The sequence below is a fragment of the Erithacus rubecula genome, assembly GCF_903797595.1.
Source record: "Erithacus rubecula genome assembly, chromosome: 17".
In the NCBI taxonomy this organism is placed as follows: domain Eukaryota; kingdom Metazoa; phylum Chordata; class Aves; order Passeriformes; family Muscicapidae; genus Erithacus; species Erithacus rubecula.
In genome coordinates this window covers 7,772,597-7,788,740 of record NC_136669.1, presented here as the reverse complement: position 1 = coordinate 7,788,740, position 16,144 = coordinate 7,772,597, and the positions used below count along the sequence as shown (strand labels likewise).

At 50.9% G+C, this 16,144-nt stretch overlaps 2 protein-coding genes across 7 annotated transcripts in view; one reads left to right on the top strand and one right to left on the bottom strand.

The window, feature by feature from the left end:
* Window positions 1–9,777, bottom strand: part of TSC2 (TSC complex subunit 2) — a gene marked incomplete at its 5' end in the record, with an annotated part of 33,758 nt that extends 23,981 nt beyond the window's left edge. For all 5 annotated transcript variants that reach the window (XM_079321240.1, XM_079321242.1, XM_079321241.1 and 2 more), the window contains 17 exons: window positions 79–201; window positions 696–812; window positions 946–1,101; window positions 1,939–2,020; window positions 2,807–2,910; window positions 3,101–3,238; window positions 3,456–3,599; window positions 4,203–4,329; window positions 4,675–4,748; window positions 5,067–5,192; window positions 5,555–5,603; window positions 6,055–6,172; window positions 6,306–6,450; window positions 7,040–7,150; window positions 7,737–7,823; window positions 8,344–8,501; window positions 9,612–9,777. In XM_079321240.1, the coding sequence (XP_079177366.1) occupies window positions 79–201; window positions 696–812; window positions 946–1,101; window positions 1,939–2,020; window positions 2,807–2,910; window positions 3,101–3,238; window positions 3,456–3,599; window positions 4,203–4,329; window positions 4,675–4,748; window positions 5,067–5,192; window positions 5,555–5,603; window positions 6,055–6,172; window positions 6,306–6,450; window positions 7,040–7,150; window positions 7,737–7,823; window positions 8,344–8,501; window positions 9,612–9,777 (2,025 nt within the window). The remainder of the gene's footprint in view (window positions 1–78; window positions 202–695; window positions 813–945; window positions 1,102–1,938; window positions 2,021–2,806; window positions 2,911–3,100; window positions 3,239–3,455; window positions 3,600–4,202; window positions 4,330–4,674; window positions 4,749–5,066; window positions 5,193–5,554; window positions 5,604–6,054; window positions 6,173–6,305; window positions 6,451–7,039; window positions 7,151–7,736; window positions 7,824–8,343; window positions 8,502–9,611) is intronic.
* On the top strand, window positions 9,715–15,610 carry NTHL1 (nth like DNA glycosylase 1). 2 transcript variants are annotated; one of them, XR_013776271.1, is made up of 6 exons: window positions 9,715–9,848; window positions 10,909–11,132; window positions 12,746–12,916; window positions 13,251–13,410; window positions 14,427–14,573; window positions 15,148–15,283. XR_013776271.1 is itself a non-coding variant. In XM_079321245.1 (6 exons), exons 1-6 carry the CDS (start codon window positions 9,776–9,778, stop codon window positions 15,269–15,271), a joined length of 858 nt encoding a protein of 285 aa, XP_079177371.1. In that variant the 5' UTR covers window positions 9,715–9,775; the 3' UTR covers window positions 15,272–15,610. The 2 variants fall into 2 exon arrangements, 1 of the variants encoding a protein (XP_079177371.1); XM_079321245.1 differs by having other exon boundaries at window positions 14,468–14,573; window positions 15,148–15,610.
* The last annotated feature ends 534 nt before the right edge of the window (window positions 15,611–16,144 follow it).

Below are 16,144 nucleotides of genomic sequence, written 5' to 3'. Positions count from 1 at the left end.
ACCCAGTCCCCACCTGCCACCCAGAAATCCCAGAGGATTGTGCAGCAGTGGCCCTGGGAGCAGGGGGGCTGCTCCTACCTGCAGCCTGATGCTGCTGGCCACAGGGAGGCTGTAGGAGTAGTGGTAGTGGCGCTGGACGTGCTGGATCAGCATCTCGTACACCCGCGTGGCGTGGCTGGAGGGCAAACTGTACAGCTTGGTCTGCAGGCACAGAAACACAGCCCAGCCCCAGGGCTCTGTCACAAACCTGGGGCTGCACTGCCAATTCCAGCAGAAATGCAGCAAAAATGTCATCCTCAACAGAACATGAACAGGTGGCTCTGGAAGGAAGCTCTGCAAAGACTCCAGAGCAGCTCCAGAGGCTGCCCTTCACCACAGCCCAGGGCATGCTGCCCAAACACAACAGATCTATTACTACTCAAGGTTATGAACTCCTCCTTTCTGCTAATTTATGGCCACATCCTCCCTCCCCACAGGCAAATCTGAGTTGTACAATGGGAGTTAAGAAAATACAACACCTAGCAAACAGTTCCCACAGTGCTCACAATCAAAGGATTGACCAAAACAAGAGTTAAAATATTAAATAGTTAAACAAAAGTCAGAATATTTAATAGTGAGAGAAGTGTTGTCTAAAAAGCCAAGTCCAGCAGATGAGTACTATGGACATTCTGTGTTTAATGCTCTGCAGCATTTACCTGAAGAATTATCAGGAGCCCAAGAACTGCTGTCTTGACATCCTCCAGAGAAGCTGAATATGACAGCAAGTCCCTCTCTTCCAGTTCTGAAGGAGATGACAGAGAATGTGCAGCCACCTTTGAAAGAGAAAAGCAACACATGGCTTAAACCTGCAGCACATCCTTTCTCTGTTTCCATGCTGGAAGGAGAGGAAAGCCTCAGGAAGCCATCCCTGCTGGAAAAGCTGCCAGCCCTGCAAGTTTTCTTCACCTTCTCTATGATATCCAGCAGGCTGTTGAAGTGATGAGTGTTGCAGCCTTCAGCCAGGTCCACCAGCAGCTGAGTGGCCAATTTTCTGACCTGATGGTCTTTATCCTCTGGGATGTGAGCCAGCTGGGAGATCACCACCAGGTTTATCAGCTCTTCCTGCAAGAACACAGACCTTCCTAAGCTGTCAGATGTTCACCACATTACAGAAAGAACTGCAAACAAAAGAACTCAGCAACTCTTGTTCCTTCACTGTTTCATTCCTTCATCTCCCTTTCCATCCAACAAATATTTGTCTGCCATCCCTCCAGGTATTTGTGGGTTTTATTGAAATTTTCAGTGCTTTGGTTTTTGTCTGTCCTATGGATTTGACAGCCCAGGCTCAAACAGCCAGGGGATTTCTAGGCCTTGGTTTTTGAGTGAGGAAATACCAACAGCTTCATGTTGTCACAAATCTTGAAGGAGCCCAGGGAGCATCTCTGCCTCTTCCTGCCCTCTGGCACTTTGGGCACATCCTGAGGAGCTCAAGATATCCCTGGAGCTCTTCCCCAGTTCCTCTCTCAGTTTCCATCTTGGACAGCAATTAAACTACAAGCACCAAGGCCAGTCACTGCTCAATATGTCCAGTCCCCATCCTTTTACAAAGCTTTTAAATCAGATTTGCACCTCTCACATCGACTACCAATTCTTCCAAAACAAAATGAACTTGGAATTAAAGGCCTCAAAACAGGGAAACCAAGACAAAACCAGTTCTGTCCTCAAAACCCTGCAGCTCCCACTGCAAGTTGCACATTCCTGTATCAAGCTAAGGACAAATAATGGCCAATCCCCCTACAAGCATCCCAAACAGTGTGGGTGAGATTTAGAGCCCAGGGCTGTGCCTTACTCACAGAGAAGACCTGAAAAAATGTGAAATTTGAAAATGGAAAATGTGTCCCACCAAAGGCTTTCCCACCCACCTGAGTCCTCAGCTGGGACCCCCAGGCCAACACCCACCTCATAGAACTGTCTGTTGATGCTCAGCACAAAGGACAGCACATCCAGAATTTTAATCCTAACAGCACTACGGCTCTCATTCCTAAAACAGGAAAAGCAAATTCAAAGTAAAAAAAATAGAGTTGTTGGTATTTAGGGAAGAGAAAAGTAAAACTAAAGGAAAATAAGAAACTTTTTCAGAGTTGAAACAGTAACTGTGAGAGATCAGCTGAGCCCTCAATTAATGTCTCCACATCTGAAATCAGATTCATGAACAACTGGAAATTCAAATCCCAATTCAACTTTTACTCCTGCAGACCTGTAATTGCAGCTTGCCCATTTCCAATCCAAACTAGGAAGCACATGTCAGAAGAACAAGTGCTCTGGTGAGCAAATTTAAAACCAAACACATGGCACTGAGGAAGAGCTGCTCTTTGGCAGCATTTCACAGAGGAGACAGAAGTTTGTTATTGCTCTGTGTTGATGTTTCAGAGCACAGAATCCCTTAGGGAGCACCACTCAAAACCAGATAACTGGAATACTGGATAACCATATGCAACCCTAATGCTTAACAGGAAAATCTTGTTTGGTGTCTGAACTACAAAGTGCTGTGGAGTGGAACACAACTGCCTAAGTTAATTGGAATAGTTTTGAATGGAAAGAAAGAGAAGAAGAAAAAAGCAGCATAAAGAACTCGGTGGAAAGCTTTTCTTCCTTCAAATAAGTCCTTTCATGTGCTGTGCCCTGGGACTACCACACTTCTCAGCTAACTTAGAACTTCAGAACGTCAGAACTTCAGAAAACAAAATTATCTATCATGACAAGGTGGCAAGAAATACTTGAAAGTGCTTCTTAAAAGTAAGAAGTTCCCAAAGTTATGATTTCCTACCTGAAGAACCTCTCCATTAAGAGCTGCAGGTTGTGAATCCAGCCATCTTTGGCAGGGTGGATGGACTGAGCTCTGTATGTTATCAGGTTTAATACAGAAGATTCCTTCATGGAAAGACCAAAAAGTGTTTTCAGTGTATAAGCAAACATAATAAATCTATTCCCCAAACCCCTCCATGGGAATAAGGCTCATGGAAGTTCTGGCTGGGATTTTCTGACCATTTCCTATTTCAGGACTCTCAAATTTGAGCTGTAACAGAAGAGAGTCAAAAGGAAGACAATAATAAAGCCTTACTGGTCTCTGATCAGCACATCTTTCCACCAGCTCAAAAAATCTCTCTTCAGAGCCATGAAAATCATTCTGGTCACACAGTTCTTCTACTGTGGTCAAAAGATCATGGACAATGGACTTCAGCTCTTGGCTCTCCAGAACCTGAAAAGAGACAAAACCATTCCTGAAAGAGTCCCACCTTGCCAAAAAGTGCTAATTTTAAATCCAAACAGAAACCTCAGAGAACCACAGCAGTGAGGACTGGGCTAAGCCCTTCTCAGCTTCGATTTCCCTGCAGTGCACAAACAGATCAATCTGCAAAACAATTTCTGGCAAAGCCTTGGCACTGGAAGCACACCCAGGCAGGCCCAAGATGCACCTGCAGCTGCTGCAGCAGTCTCTCCATGATGTCCAGGAGGATGTCCCAGGTCACAGCCTGCAGCTCCTTCCCGTATTTCTTGATCAGGCGCGTGATGGACAGAACGATCTCGTAGGACACGACTGCGTTGGGACAGGTCATGGCCTGGAAGCCAAAGCACTTCAGTCAGTGAGCACTTGGGCAGCAGAGCCCAGAAACCCTCTGCATTCCAATGCCTGTTAACTAGGGAATCAGCCTGGAGACCTGAGATAATCCATTCAAGTCTGTGCACACAAAGGACACAGCACAGAATCACTTTCTCAAGAGCAGTTCTGCTCTGCTGTGAGCAGCTGTAGCTCAGATGGCAGACACAGCCCCATCCTACAGGCACACCAAGGGGATTAAACCCAGTAATTCCTGCTTCAGGCACTCAGATGAGGAGATTTTGAGAGCTCTGAGGCTGCCACTGAAGACACCCTCCCTCACTTTTTTATATCACCCACTGGGAAGTGAAAGTTGTTGCTTTGTATTTTATTTTTTAAGCTGAAGTACCCACAATGTAGGTATTTGCTAGAAAGGATGCAGACTTTGCTCTTCTGGCCAAAGATATTCGAGGAGGAGGCCTCAGCTACAGACATAAATCCTCTTGTTTTACCACTTCTCCCTCTCATCCTCCAGGTCTACAAAGACCTCTTTGGTGTAGGAGGCCAAGTTTTAGGTCTAAATTTGTCCAAGTGATGAAAAAGTTCCCCTAGCATGGCAGCCTACCTTGAGGAATGAAGGCAGCACTGAAGTTGGGGAGTTCCTGAGGGAATTGAGGCGATGAGCCCCCCACAAAGCCATCCCAACAAAGAACACAGCTCCTCTCAGCAGGGCTGCATCTGCCATGTAGGATCTAAGGACAGGGGGAAGGGAACATCAGACCATGCCACAATTAATTCAGCATACAAAGTCAACAGGAATATGCCCTGTCCCAACAGGAATTCCCAGCTGTTACACATAAGGGCCTTGCACAGCAATGGGCAAACATGAAGAGCAGAAAATCATTCACCACAACTTTAAACAGAGGCAAATTAAATTCAGAAATGCCCCAAATGAGCATTTCAGCAGCGTAACTAGAAAGGGAATTTAGTTCTAAGCACCACGACCTTCAACTTTTTCTACTGAGGCTGCTGACTCCCCATCTGTTCCACTGGGACCTTACTGAATTCCTAGGATTTGCTGGATCCTCCTCCTTTACCTGTCCTCCATGATCCTGCACATGTTGTAGATGGCACTGTGTCCCAAGTGAGTTCCCAAGAGGTTGCGCATGAGCTGCAAATCCAGAGAGAACACCTCAATCCCCAATTGTTACAACACTCAGCAGCTAAACATGGATTTCACTGGCCATGCTTCTGGAGGAAATGTGTCCTGCCTTTCCCAAGCCAGGACAGAAGCCTGTCACACCAGCTGAAACCAGGGGAGAATCCCACGGATGTGACATGACTTGCACTAATGAGATGCTGATCCCTCATTGCTTCAGCAATTTTTAATTTACTCTTAAAACCAAGCTGAAACTGGTGACAGACGTGCACAGGTATGTCTGACACTTCACCCAGGAGGGAATTCATTCATTCAAGCAGAGGCTCTGACCTTCCAGCAGGGCTCACAGAGCTCCTTCACGTTGATGGTGCGGCACAGGGTGATGATGAACACGGGCAGGTTCTCCGAGGGCAGGCAGTTGTAACAAACAACTGCATCCAGGACTTGCAAGGAAATCTTTGGGAAAAGGACAGACAAAATGGTTGGACACTTCTCTGTGAATCAATCAGGTCAAATCCTCACCTGGCACACCCAGGAAATATTCTGGAAGTCAAAAGGGATGATGATATTTTTGGTTTTGGTTAGGGTTTTTTTTTAAAGCATTGTCAATTGACTTATCAAATTGATCAATGCTCTGTTTGCTCTGGAATAAATTATTGGTGTATCAGATTTATTGGCTTACAAATAACATAATATTGCATCAGCTCTCTTGAAAGATGAGAATAAACCCAGAGTCTGATGATCTGATTTTATTTGTAAAAGTTACTGTTTCAAAGAACTTCAAAGAGTTCTGCAGTACTAAAACTCAGATCACTGACCTCTATGTCCATAGATGATGAGGTCTGAATGCACAAGAGGCAGATCTTACTGTTAAGAAAGAACATTTAATTAGAATTGTTTGCTCCACATGACTTTAGGCAAATTACAAAGAGCCAGAACAGTCAGGTTAATTGCCATGTTATTTAACTCCTCATTGCCCTTCCTGTGGCAATGTTGGTGACACCCCAAGGGACACTGAGCTCTGTAGTCTCTTTTATAGAGTTAAAGAGAGACTTAAATGCAGCCCAGGTAATGCAACAGCACAGACCCTTGTGAGATAAAGCAATGCAAACAGGGAATGGGAAAAACACATTTAAATGTTAAACTAAAACAGATCTGAGCACCGCAAGAACTGAAACTCAAATATTTGTCAGAAATTACCTGGGACAAAACAGATCCAGATGGGGATGAAAAATATCCCAGTTGGTGGATATTGATCTACAACTTTGTCTGTAATTTACCAGGAATAACCAGGCAGGAGTTAAAAAATACAACTTACTGGACCATGTCAGCTACATAGTCTTCCAGATAGCAGCTATTGAATTTCACCAGGTTCACCAAAACCAGGAGGAACTCAGAAGTCAACCCAACATCCATCCACTGTAGCACAAAATCAGCTAAAAAAAAAGAAAAAAAATCTGTTACAATACAGTTTCCACCCAGGAATGACACCACAAACATTTTTCTGTTATCACTGGATGTCTCTGGTTTATTCCCAGCAAACTGAAGAGGGGCTGGGACAATGCTCACCCAGCTCCTCCTCCAAGTAGGTGATGTATCGTCCGTTCTCTGTCAGAGCCTTGAACACCTCGAGCCGTTCATGCAAATCTTCATTGGAGGGATAATCCTTAATGACCTTAAAAAAATGGGCTCTGAGGATCCCTAATCTCTCACCCTTGAAATAAAAAATGAAAGGAGTTAAGGCCTGTCTACCTGAGTAATCTTCATGCTTCAAATTATCTTTTTGTTAAATCAGTGCCTACTCTCTTCATAAGCATCCACCCCTGCTTTCTGAGAACACTGAAAATGACAACTTTGGGCTGATTCAGCTCCATGTTTGTGCAACACGTTGGGAAATCTGAAGAATTCACTGTGTGCTGAACTTGGCCAGGCTAGAAATGTCTCACAAAAAACCTCTTGCATACCTGAAACATCAAAACCAGCTGCAAACTGGGACTAGGAGGTCTGGGCAAAGACCACATCCATTCTGCTGAATTATACTGAACTTAACCCAAAGTACTTCCTCTTTCTTAAGAGCGTTACCCCAAACCAGAACAGCTTTCTATGAGCTGTATGAAAAGTTTTGCTACAAGGTCAAACCAAGACTTCAAATGAAAATGCGTCCTCTTCTCATTTATGAGACACAACCAAAATTACAAATAGGAAGATTTTGTAGAGAAGAGCTCCCTGGTGCTTTTGCCATTTGCCCCCTGCACAAAGGCCAGTTTAGGTGAGTGTTCCCTGCCCCGTGGGGTTGTTGTCACCTGTCCCTGCACGATGGACTTGAGCAGGTGGAGCACGGCGTGCCTGGCCTCGGCGGGACGCTCCGGCTGCAGCATGTCAGCCACCACCTTCCACACGGCCTCCACGGCGTGCTGGGAGCACACACAAAACCAAAAACCAAAGCAAAAGCGTCAGCCAGGACAGCTCAGCTGCTCCTGGGATCCCCAGCCAGCAGCTCCCAATGAATTCTAGCAATTCATGATTAAGATCCAGGGGTTTCGTGTCTGGAGCTGTCTGTTCTGAGGGACAATCACAGATCAAGCCCAGCAGACACCACACCCAGCCCTACACCCCAGAAACTAGAATTCCTCATTCCACACTCACTTCAAGTGGGAATATTTGTACAGGAGCCTTCACACAGCTACAAGATGAGTTCAAAACCAATTGGGGGCTGCTTATTAACAAGGCAGGAGGAGATAAGAAAACCCCTCTAAACATCATCTCCTATGAACTACCCTGAATATCCCCAGCATTCTCCTTCCAGGAAGCCCAACAGCTCCATCCCCTCTTCTCCAGAGTGGAAGGTTGGGCACACTAATTTCCTTTTACAGCACAAACAGCTTCTGGGATCACCCATTTTAAAAAGCTTTCTAAACAACAGAAGTCTCTTAAGATAGTTTGAGATCTGCTGCTCAAATTTCATTCCTTCCAGTACTCACTGAACACTTTGGAACTCACCTCTTCAATTTTTTTGGTTTTTGCCACTTCACAAACTTGACTGATTGCTCGTATCCTGTTACTCAATCCACACTCTATGCTCAGTTCCTGGAAAGAAATGGAGAAATAAGCTAACAGTTTATCTGACCAGAAACACTTATCCATTTCTCCAAGGGGAGAAGGAATTCTAGTCTCCTTCTCCCTTTTTTTTTCTTTTACATTTTCCTCCTTGTGTGCCAACCACTCTTCTTACAGACTTGTGGTAGCAATTACTGGAATCAATTATTGTATTTTTCATCTCCACAGAACCGTAAGGTTTTCATAAAACAGAAACAGTTCCCAGCTTGTGGAAACTGTCACCACAGAAACTTCATCAAGCTCAGACTATAAAAAAAGAGAGGACAGGGAAATACCCCATAACCCAAAATAACAAGTATCTCCAAAGAGTAAATAACTCAAATGCTGGAGCTGCAAAGTAGGTGAGTTCTACATCCAGTTCACTAGAGAATGAGTTGAGAGATGAGGAGAGGGAAATGAATGCCCAAAAACCCAGGAAAGGAGCAAGCCCTCCTGATCCCCTCAGCTGAGGTACCCCAGGCACCACCCCCACCCCACTCAGCTCTCACACCTTGAGTATTTCTGCAGTGATGATAAACTCTGTCTGCTTGCCCTCCGTCGACTTTGAACTTCCCCGGGACGTTCCCAGCCCCAGGAGGTTCCTGAACTTCTCCTTCAGCCCGGAGTCCTTGCCCTGAGGCTTTGCCATTGCTGCCAAGTGCTGAGGCCCTGCAAACACACAACAGGGGGTACTTCAGCAGGAAAACCCCAATAGCAGCATCACACCGGGGCTTTCCCAAAGAGCTCAGGTGTCTCCAGCCTTTTCAAAGGTGGGAGAAGCCCAAGACTGAGGGAGCTCGTGCTGCTCCTGCCTTCAGCACCCACATCCCACAGCTCCCCATGGAACACAGGGCTGCCTTTCCAGAGAGCTCTGAATGCTCCCTGATTTATGCAGCATATCCATGTGCACACACTTTTTGGAGGATGTGGGCTTGTTCCCAAAGCAAAGGCCAAGCACACCGTGCTGTGCTGTCAATGTGGAAGAGAGGACGGATTTACAAATCTGAGTGCTGGAACATCCAAGCTGCCATGGCAAGAGAAAGATGGGGCAAGGACAAGGTTGGCCATTACAACAACCTCCAGAAAGTGTCCCCCTGTCCCTTGGGGACCTGGCCCCTTGACATGACCATGCACAACCCCAGGTGCCTCCATCCCCAGGGACATCCCACACCTTGGGCACAGCAATCCCAGGGATGCACCACAGAGCCTGTCCCTGCATCCCAGGGGACATGCCATGGACACCAGCCCAGTGTCACCAGGGGACACAACATGGACACCAGCCCACCATCTTTGGGGACACACACAGCCCCCAGCCCCCTGTCCCCAGGGACACACAGGCAATGGCACATTGTCCCCCTGCCACCCCCAAATAAGCCAGAACATGCCACATCCCATCCCCAAGCCAGGACATGCCACAGATCCCAAACACAACAGGGGTCACACCCCAGACCCCAAACACAGTGGGGGTCACATCACAGACCCCAAACACAATAGGAGCCACAGCACAGACCCTAAACACAACAGGGGTCACATCCCAGACCCCCCAATAACGGGGATCACAGCATAGACCCCAAACATAGCAGGGCTCACAGCACAGACACCAAATGCAATGGGGGTCACAGCACAAATCTCCCAAACACAACGGAGTCATACCCAGACCCCAGACACAGCGGGGGTCACACCCCAGACCCCACAAACACACGGCGGGGACAGCACAGCCCCTCAAGCACAGCGGGGTGGCAGCGCGGCCCCTCGCACCGCGGGCCCCCCGTCACTCACCCCGAGCCCGGCCCGGCCCGGCCCGGCCCCGCCGCCCCCGGCCCGCTCCGCTCGGGGCCCGGTGTCGGCGCCGCCCCCGCTCAGGCCCCGCCCGTTCCGGCTGCCCCGCGTCCCGCCGGGCCCGGTAGTTCCCGGTAGTTTTCCCGGTAGTTCCCGGGGCCGCCATGAGCGCGGCCCGGCCCCGGCCCGCGGCCTGCGCGGCCCTGAGGCGGCTGCGCTCGGCCCGGGGCGGCGGGGGTACGGACCGGGGTGGGCATGGGGGTACGGGAAAGGGAATGGGGGCACGGGAAAGGGAATGGGGGTACGGGAAAGGGAATGGGGGCACGGGAAAGGGAATGGGGGTACGGACTGGGATGGGGATGGGGGTACGGGAAAGGGAATGGGGGTACGGACCGGGGGTACGGGAAAGGGAATGGGGGCACGGGAAAGGGAATGGGGGTACGGACTGGGATGGGGATGGGGGTACGGGAAAGGGAATGGGGGTACGGAACAGGGGTGGGGTACGGGATGGGGGCACAGGATGGGAGATCGGGGTACAGACAGGGATGAGGTACGGGATAGGGGATAGAGAATATGGACATGGAATGGAGTACGGGAAAGGGGATGGGGTACGGGACAGGAGATGGGGTACAGGATAGGGGATCAGGGTACAGAAAGGGATGGGGATACGAGATAGGGGATCAGGGTACAGAAAGGGATGGGGGTACGGGATAGGGGATGGGGTATGGACAGGGATACAGACAGGGAATGGGGTACAGACAGGTGATGGGGGTACGGGAAAGGGATGAGGGTACGGGCAGGATCGAGAGTATGAGAGATGGATCGCGGCTTCCTGGGGGTGAGGGGATAGGTGATGGGGACACGGGGTGTGCGGGAGAGGGGAAGTTGCTGATTCTGGGAAGGGGGATCGGGCTGTGCTGGGCACAGGGAGCGGCTGGGGCTGCACCAGGGGCCCGGCCTGGCTGGGGACGGGGGCTGGGTGTCCTTGTCACATCCCTCCCTGGGCTGGGGGTGCACCTTCAGCAGCCTCACCTGTGTTTGGGACATGTGTCCCCATGGTGTGACATGTGACCCCACTGTTTCACCTGTTGCCACTTGTCTCCCAGGTCCTCCATCCCTCCCTCACACTGTGCTGGCTCTGCTTGGGACTGGGGCATGTGCAGTATTTGGGTTGGGACTCAGGGGAGCGAGCTCACCCTGGTCAGGGTCCCCTGGGTGCTTGGTGGGTCTGTCACTGAGCTCTGTAAGGGGTGGAGGCATCTTTCCTCAATGCTGGAATCTCTGCCATCCTATGCAGGGAACCAGATCCAGGGCACACCCAGCATCCCGAGGCAGAGCAGGAAGAGGAAGAGCCTTGCCATTGCCTATGAGGGGGATGGGGCCGAGCCCCCGAGAGCGCCCTGGGAGCCACGGGACTGGCGGGAGCAGCTGGAGCGCATCCGGGAGATGAGGAGCAGCAGGGATGCTCCTGTGGATGAGATGGGAGTGCACAAGTGCTATGACAGCAGTGCACCTCCACAGGTAACAGCATCCACAGGGAACAGCATTCCCACAGGGAACAGCATTTCCACACATAACAGCATCCATGGGTAACATCATCCTGCTACCAGATCCATCAGGCACAAGGAAACAGCTTCCCTCATCCTCCTGCTGCCCCTGGATCTGTCCCACTTGGGATGTTTCCAGGACAGAAACTGGATCATGGCTCTGGGCTGGGATTGGTCCCAGAGGATGTGATGAATGTGAGGGGCAGTGCTGCCTTATGGAGGAAGGTGCTGGCAGGGCATGAAGCCATGTTCCTTTTTTCCTTAAAAATCTCTGTAGGAGTCCAAGGGAAGTATCCAGCAAAGTGGCTGTGGAATGCAGAGGAACATGGGAAGCACTCATGGGCAGGCTTGGAGGAGCAGTGGAGTGGAATGTGGGAATCAGAGAATCTCAGAATTGTTAGGGTGACTTTGGAGACCAGCTAATCCAACCCCATGGACGTGGAGCAGCTCTGGATTGGGAATGTGGGGATGATCCAGAGGCAGGCTCAGAGGAGCAGCAGGACCTGCAGGGCTCTGAGGGAGGGATCAGGAGGACACAGCTGGACAGTCTTGGCACATGGATTGCTGTCCATGCTGCTGGCATCCTGCCCTGGGCTGGGATCCCTGGGGAGAAGATGAGCTCTGACCCCAGCCCCAGAGCTGTCACACGCTCTCAGCCACGTGGGCTGGCAGCTGAGGCACGTGGTGCACCACACGGAAATAGCTTCTCTTCCCTGGGGAAAAGGGGTTCTGCTTCCAAGAAAATGTGGATGTTGTAACCCTCAGCTCCTCACACCATTCCTTTGTACCCTGAGATTTTCCTATTTCCATGCACTCAGGGATTTTTCCTGGTGCACCTGTGGTTTTGTAAACTTTGTTGTTGATCTGGAGGGAGGATTGTGTCTCATGTTATCCCGGGTCATTTTGGGTTAGTTGCATCATCCTCCTCACTCTGGTGTGACAGAATTATATCTGGGGAGAAAGAATTGGGAAACAGGAGGTGATGGCCTAGCTAAACCCTGCGTGGTAGCAGCAGAGGAATTCCTGGGATTTGTCCTTCTTCTCCCAGTCTCTGTCATCCCAGTTATTCAGATTTGGTTCCCTGAGGAGCTCACTGGAGCTAGACACCCAGTTCCTACTGAAGCCTAGTGGGAAAGGGTTGGGCTTTTTAAAGGATGCTTAGAGCAGAAGTTGCATGAAAAATCATTATGAGATTTTCAAAAGCTGCTTAGAATAGAAGTTCAATGAAAAATCATTGGGCATTTGTCCTTGTGCATCCTATGGGTCTCCTGAGAATGTCATCCTCAGGAAAAGCTTTGTCCAGTCCTTTGTGGCTCAGCACTGGCATATTTGGAGTAGATCCCAGCAGACAGAGATGTGTCTGTGAGACCCCTGCCCTCCGACAGATGAGCTTGAAGGTGTTTCTTTTCTCCCTTCATTGTGTGGTGGATTTAAAAGTTTATGGATTATTTATGGATTATTCCTGTTGCAGCCTTCCAGTCCCTTGGAGGCTGGTAGGGCTGAAGGGTGGGAGCACACCCTGCACTGAGGGAGGTGCTGGATCCTCCCCATCCTCCCAGGGTGTCTGAGTGTCCCCTTTGTGGCCAGGTGATGCGCTACCAGGTGCTGCTGGCCCTGATGCTGTCCAGCCAGACCAAGGACCAGGTGACGAGCGCTGCCATGCTGCGCCTGCGCCGGCGCGGCCTCACCGTGGACAGCGTGCTGCAGATGGATGAGCACACCCTGGGGCAGATCATTTACCCCGTGGGCTTCTGGAGGGTGAGTGTGGGATCACCACCAGACACACAGGAACCCCCTGTGCCTTTCTTGTGGGCAGCTCTCCCCTGGAGTCAGGCTAAAAGCTGGATTTTGCACCAATTTTGGCACTTTGTTTTGCCAGCAAGTTGAGGTTCTTGGCTGCAGTGTGCAGGGAGGTTGGAGCTCCCAGCATTTTGATTTCAACTAGAAGTCAAGGCTCTGTCTTGCACAGCTGCCATGTGTGGCCTCACCTGTAACACACACTCACGAATGCTTGGTTTTTTTGGGCTGTGTGTGTGTTTTCCCTGTGCTGGAGAGCAGCTTGGATTGTGTGCCTTTCCCCTTGGTTTTCCAGAACAAGGTGAAGTACATCAAGCAGACCACGGCCATCCTGAAGCAGAAGTACGGGGGTGACATCCCGAGCACTGTGGAGGAGCTGGTGCAGCTGCCAGGAGTTGGGCCCAAAATGGCCCATTTGGCCATGCACATTGCCTGGGACAGCGTGGCTGGCATAGGTAACTTGGACCCTGTTTTTCCCATCCCTCTCCTAAATCCCAATCCATTGCCCAGGCAGAGGGGAAGCATGCAGCCCCAGCCCCCAGGAGCCTGGTAACATCTCTTTGGTTCAGTCCTCTGCCAAGTGTTTCCATGGGGGAATGATGTGACCCTCAGCCACTCAGTGAGTTGGAGGATTTAAGCAGCTGCTATTTCTCCCCAGATTTGATAGCAGCAATTCCCAAGGGAAGTCACTGCCCTGGGGAACTGGTGCCAGATGGGGTTGGACCATCACCTGCAGGGCCCCTGGGGACAGATTAGCATTCCAAAAGAATGTGCTGCTTGATGGAAGAGCCTGGGAAAGGCAGGATGAGCGAGTGGGCGGGAGCTGGATCCTGCAGCCCCTCTGGTGACCATCAGCTGGACAGGCCATGGCCCCTGCCCTGCATCCAGCAGCCCTTGGGCTCTGTTGTTCTCCTGCTGTGGGGGAGGGAAGTCCAGAGGCAGCCAAACCAGCCAAGTGTTTTCCAAAGAATTGTGTGCTTGGTTTTGATTTGGGAGGCAAGGCTTAGTCTTCCTGTTTACAGCAATTTCCTGGGTTTTGCCCAATTAGCCCCAGAGACAGGTTTATCACTGCTGATCTAACAATAATACACTTTGCATTCAGAGCTTTTGAGCTCAAAGCACATTATAAACACTGCTCTAAGCCTCCCAAGCCCTCTCTGCTGGTGGGTATTATGAAATGTGTTTTCCATGCGGGCAAAGGAAAAGGGGCAGAGATCACGATTTGCGTAACTTCAGCTGAAACTCCAGGAGGATGAGAATGTGCAGAGGGAGCAGGGGAGCCTTGGGAGGGAGGCTGGCTGGGCTGTGTGAACCTGGGGAGAGACACCCACCCCAAATGCTTTTGGCTCTGGGCCTGGGAAGAAAATGTTTGTGTTTGGAGTGAGGCTCCGCTGCCGTTCCGCCCTGCTGCTCCCCTGCCCTGGGCCTGGTGCCTGTCACAGGCAGCTTTGGCTCTGCTCTCTCCACTCAGGTGTGCCTGCCCCACCTAAACTCTGGGCTCTCCCTCCCCAGCTGTGGACACCCACGTGCACAGGATCTCAAACAGGCTCAAGTGGGTGAAGAAGGAGACCAAGTACCCCGAGGAGACTCGGGTGGCACTGGAGGAGTGGCTGCCCAGGTGAGCCCTGGGCCTGTGCTGGCTGCAGGAGCCATGTCTGCACAAAGTCCTGCTTGGGGCAGTTTCAGGCACTGCATTTTGGCTCCCTCCTCTTTCCAGGGTTGCAGTAGCTGCAGGTGTTTCCCCTCTGCCAGAGCTGCAGCAGCATCTCACCTGGCTGGTGGTTCTGTTGCTGTCAGATGGGTCAGTCACCACCAGTGGAGCTCTTGGTCCCTGATTTTTGCCTTACCAAGTTTACCATGATCCAAGAGATGCTTTTCCACACAGGGCCTTGCTGAGCCCAGTGGCAGCATCTCTGGTGATTTATTTTCAGTATCAGCAGCTGGCATGTACACAGGCACATCTCCACACCTGACATGTGCCTGAGCACAGGCAGTGTTTCCCCCCAGCTCAGCAGGACCAGGAAAAGTTGGGAGGGCTGTTCCTGGAAGAGAGCAGGAAGGGCTGGGACTCACCTCCAGGGGAAGCCAGGAGGAACAGGCAGAAGGGAAAAGGGATCCCATTAACAGCACAGGTTGTTCCTCACCCCTTCCAAGCAGCTGCATGGCAACACTGCTGTTTCTCCTCTCACCAGGGACCTCTGGAAGGAGATAAACTGGCTCCTGGTGGGCTTTGGGCAGCAGACCTGCCTGCCTGTGAACCCTCGCTGCAGCCAGTGCCTCAACCAAGACATTTGCCCAGCTGCCAAGAGAGTCTGAGGGATCATCCAGCCTTTGGAGAGCCACAAAGCTGCTTGGGCTGAGCCCTGCTAAAGCTGGGCCTGGCACAGGGCTGGCAGTGTGACTGCAGGGGACAGGAGCCTGTTGCAGCAGCTCCAGAAAACAGCCACTGGCAAGGGCTCAGCTCTCCAGAGGAAAAAGGGGCTTTGAGAGGCAGCAATCCTGCTGGGCCAGAGCTGAAGGCTCCAGCCTGGGTGAATGGCTGAGCACAGCCCAGCTGTGCCACACTGAGTCATTGGAGAGAAAAAGCTTTGTCCTCAGGGATGTGCTGCTGCTTGTAAATACTCATTTAATAAAGGTGGTGAGGGTTGTTTTTTTTTTTGCACCCACGAGGTTTGCTGGCATTTGTGTGACATTGGCTGAGGGGAGGAGGATGTGGGTGACCTCAAGCAAGGCTGAACCATGGCAACCTGCCCTGCACACAACCAGGTGTGCTGCCAGCAGGACAGGAGTTGTGCCAGGGGACATTCAGGGTGGACAGCAGGAGGAATTTCTGCATGGAAAAGGTTGTTCAACATGGGAAGGGGCTGCCAGGGAGGTAGTGGAACCAGGGAAAGCTGGGCTGGGGACAAGGTAGGGATGGGACACAGGTTGAACTCAATGATGCTGCAGATCTTTTCCAGCCTTGATGATCCTGGGATTCTGAGGTGCAGCTGAAGCCTTCCCAAGCCAGAAGCAGAGGGAATGAGTGACCTCTGTGTCCTGGCAGCAGGACAGGGGTGATGCACAGCAGGGCCACTCTGTGTGCCACAGGGGTTCCAGCAGCCAGGGAGCCAGGCTGTGTCCCCCGGAGCTGACACAGGGACACCACCACCCCTGCGTTTTGTTCTTCAAAGAAAGGGCAGTGCCGAC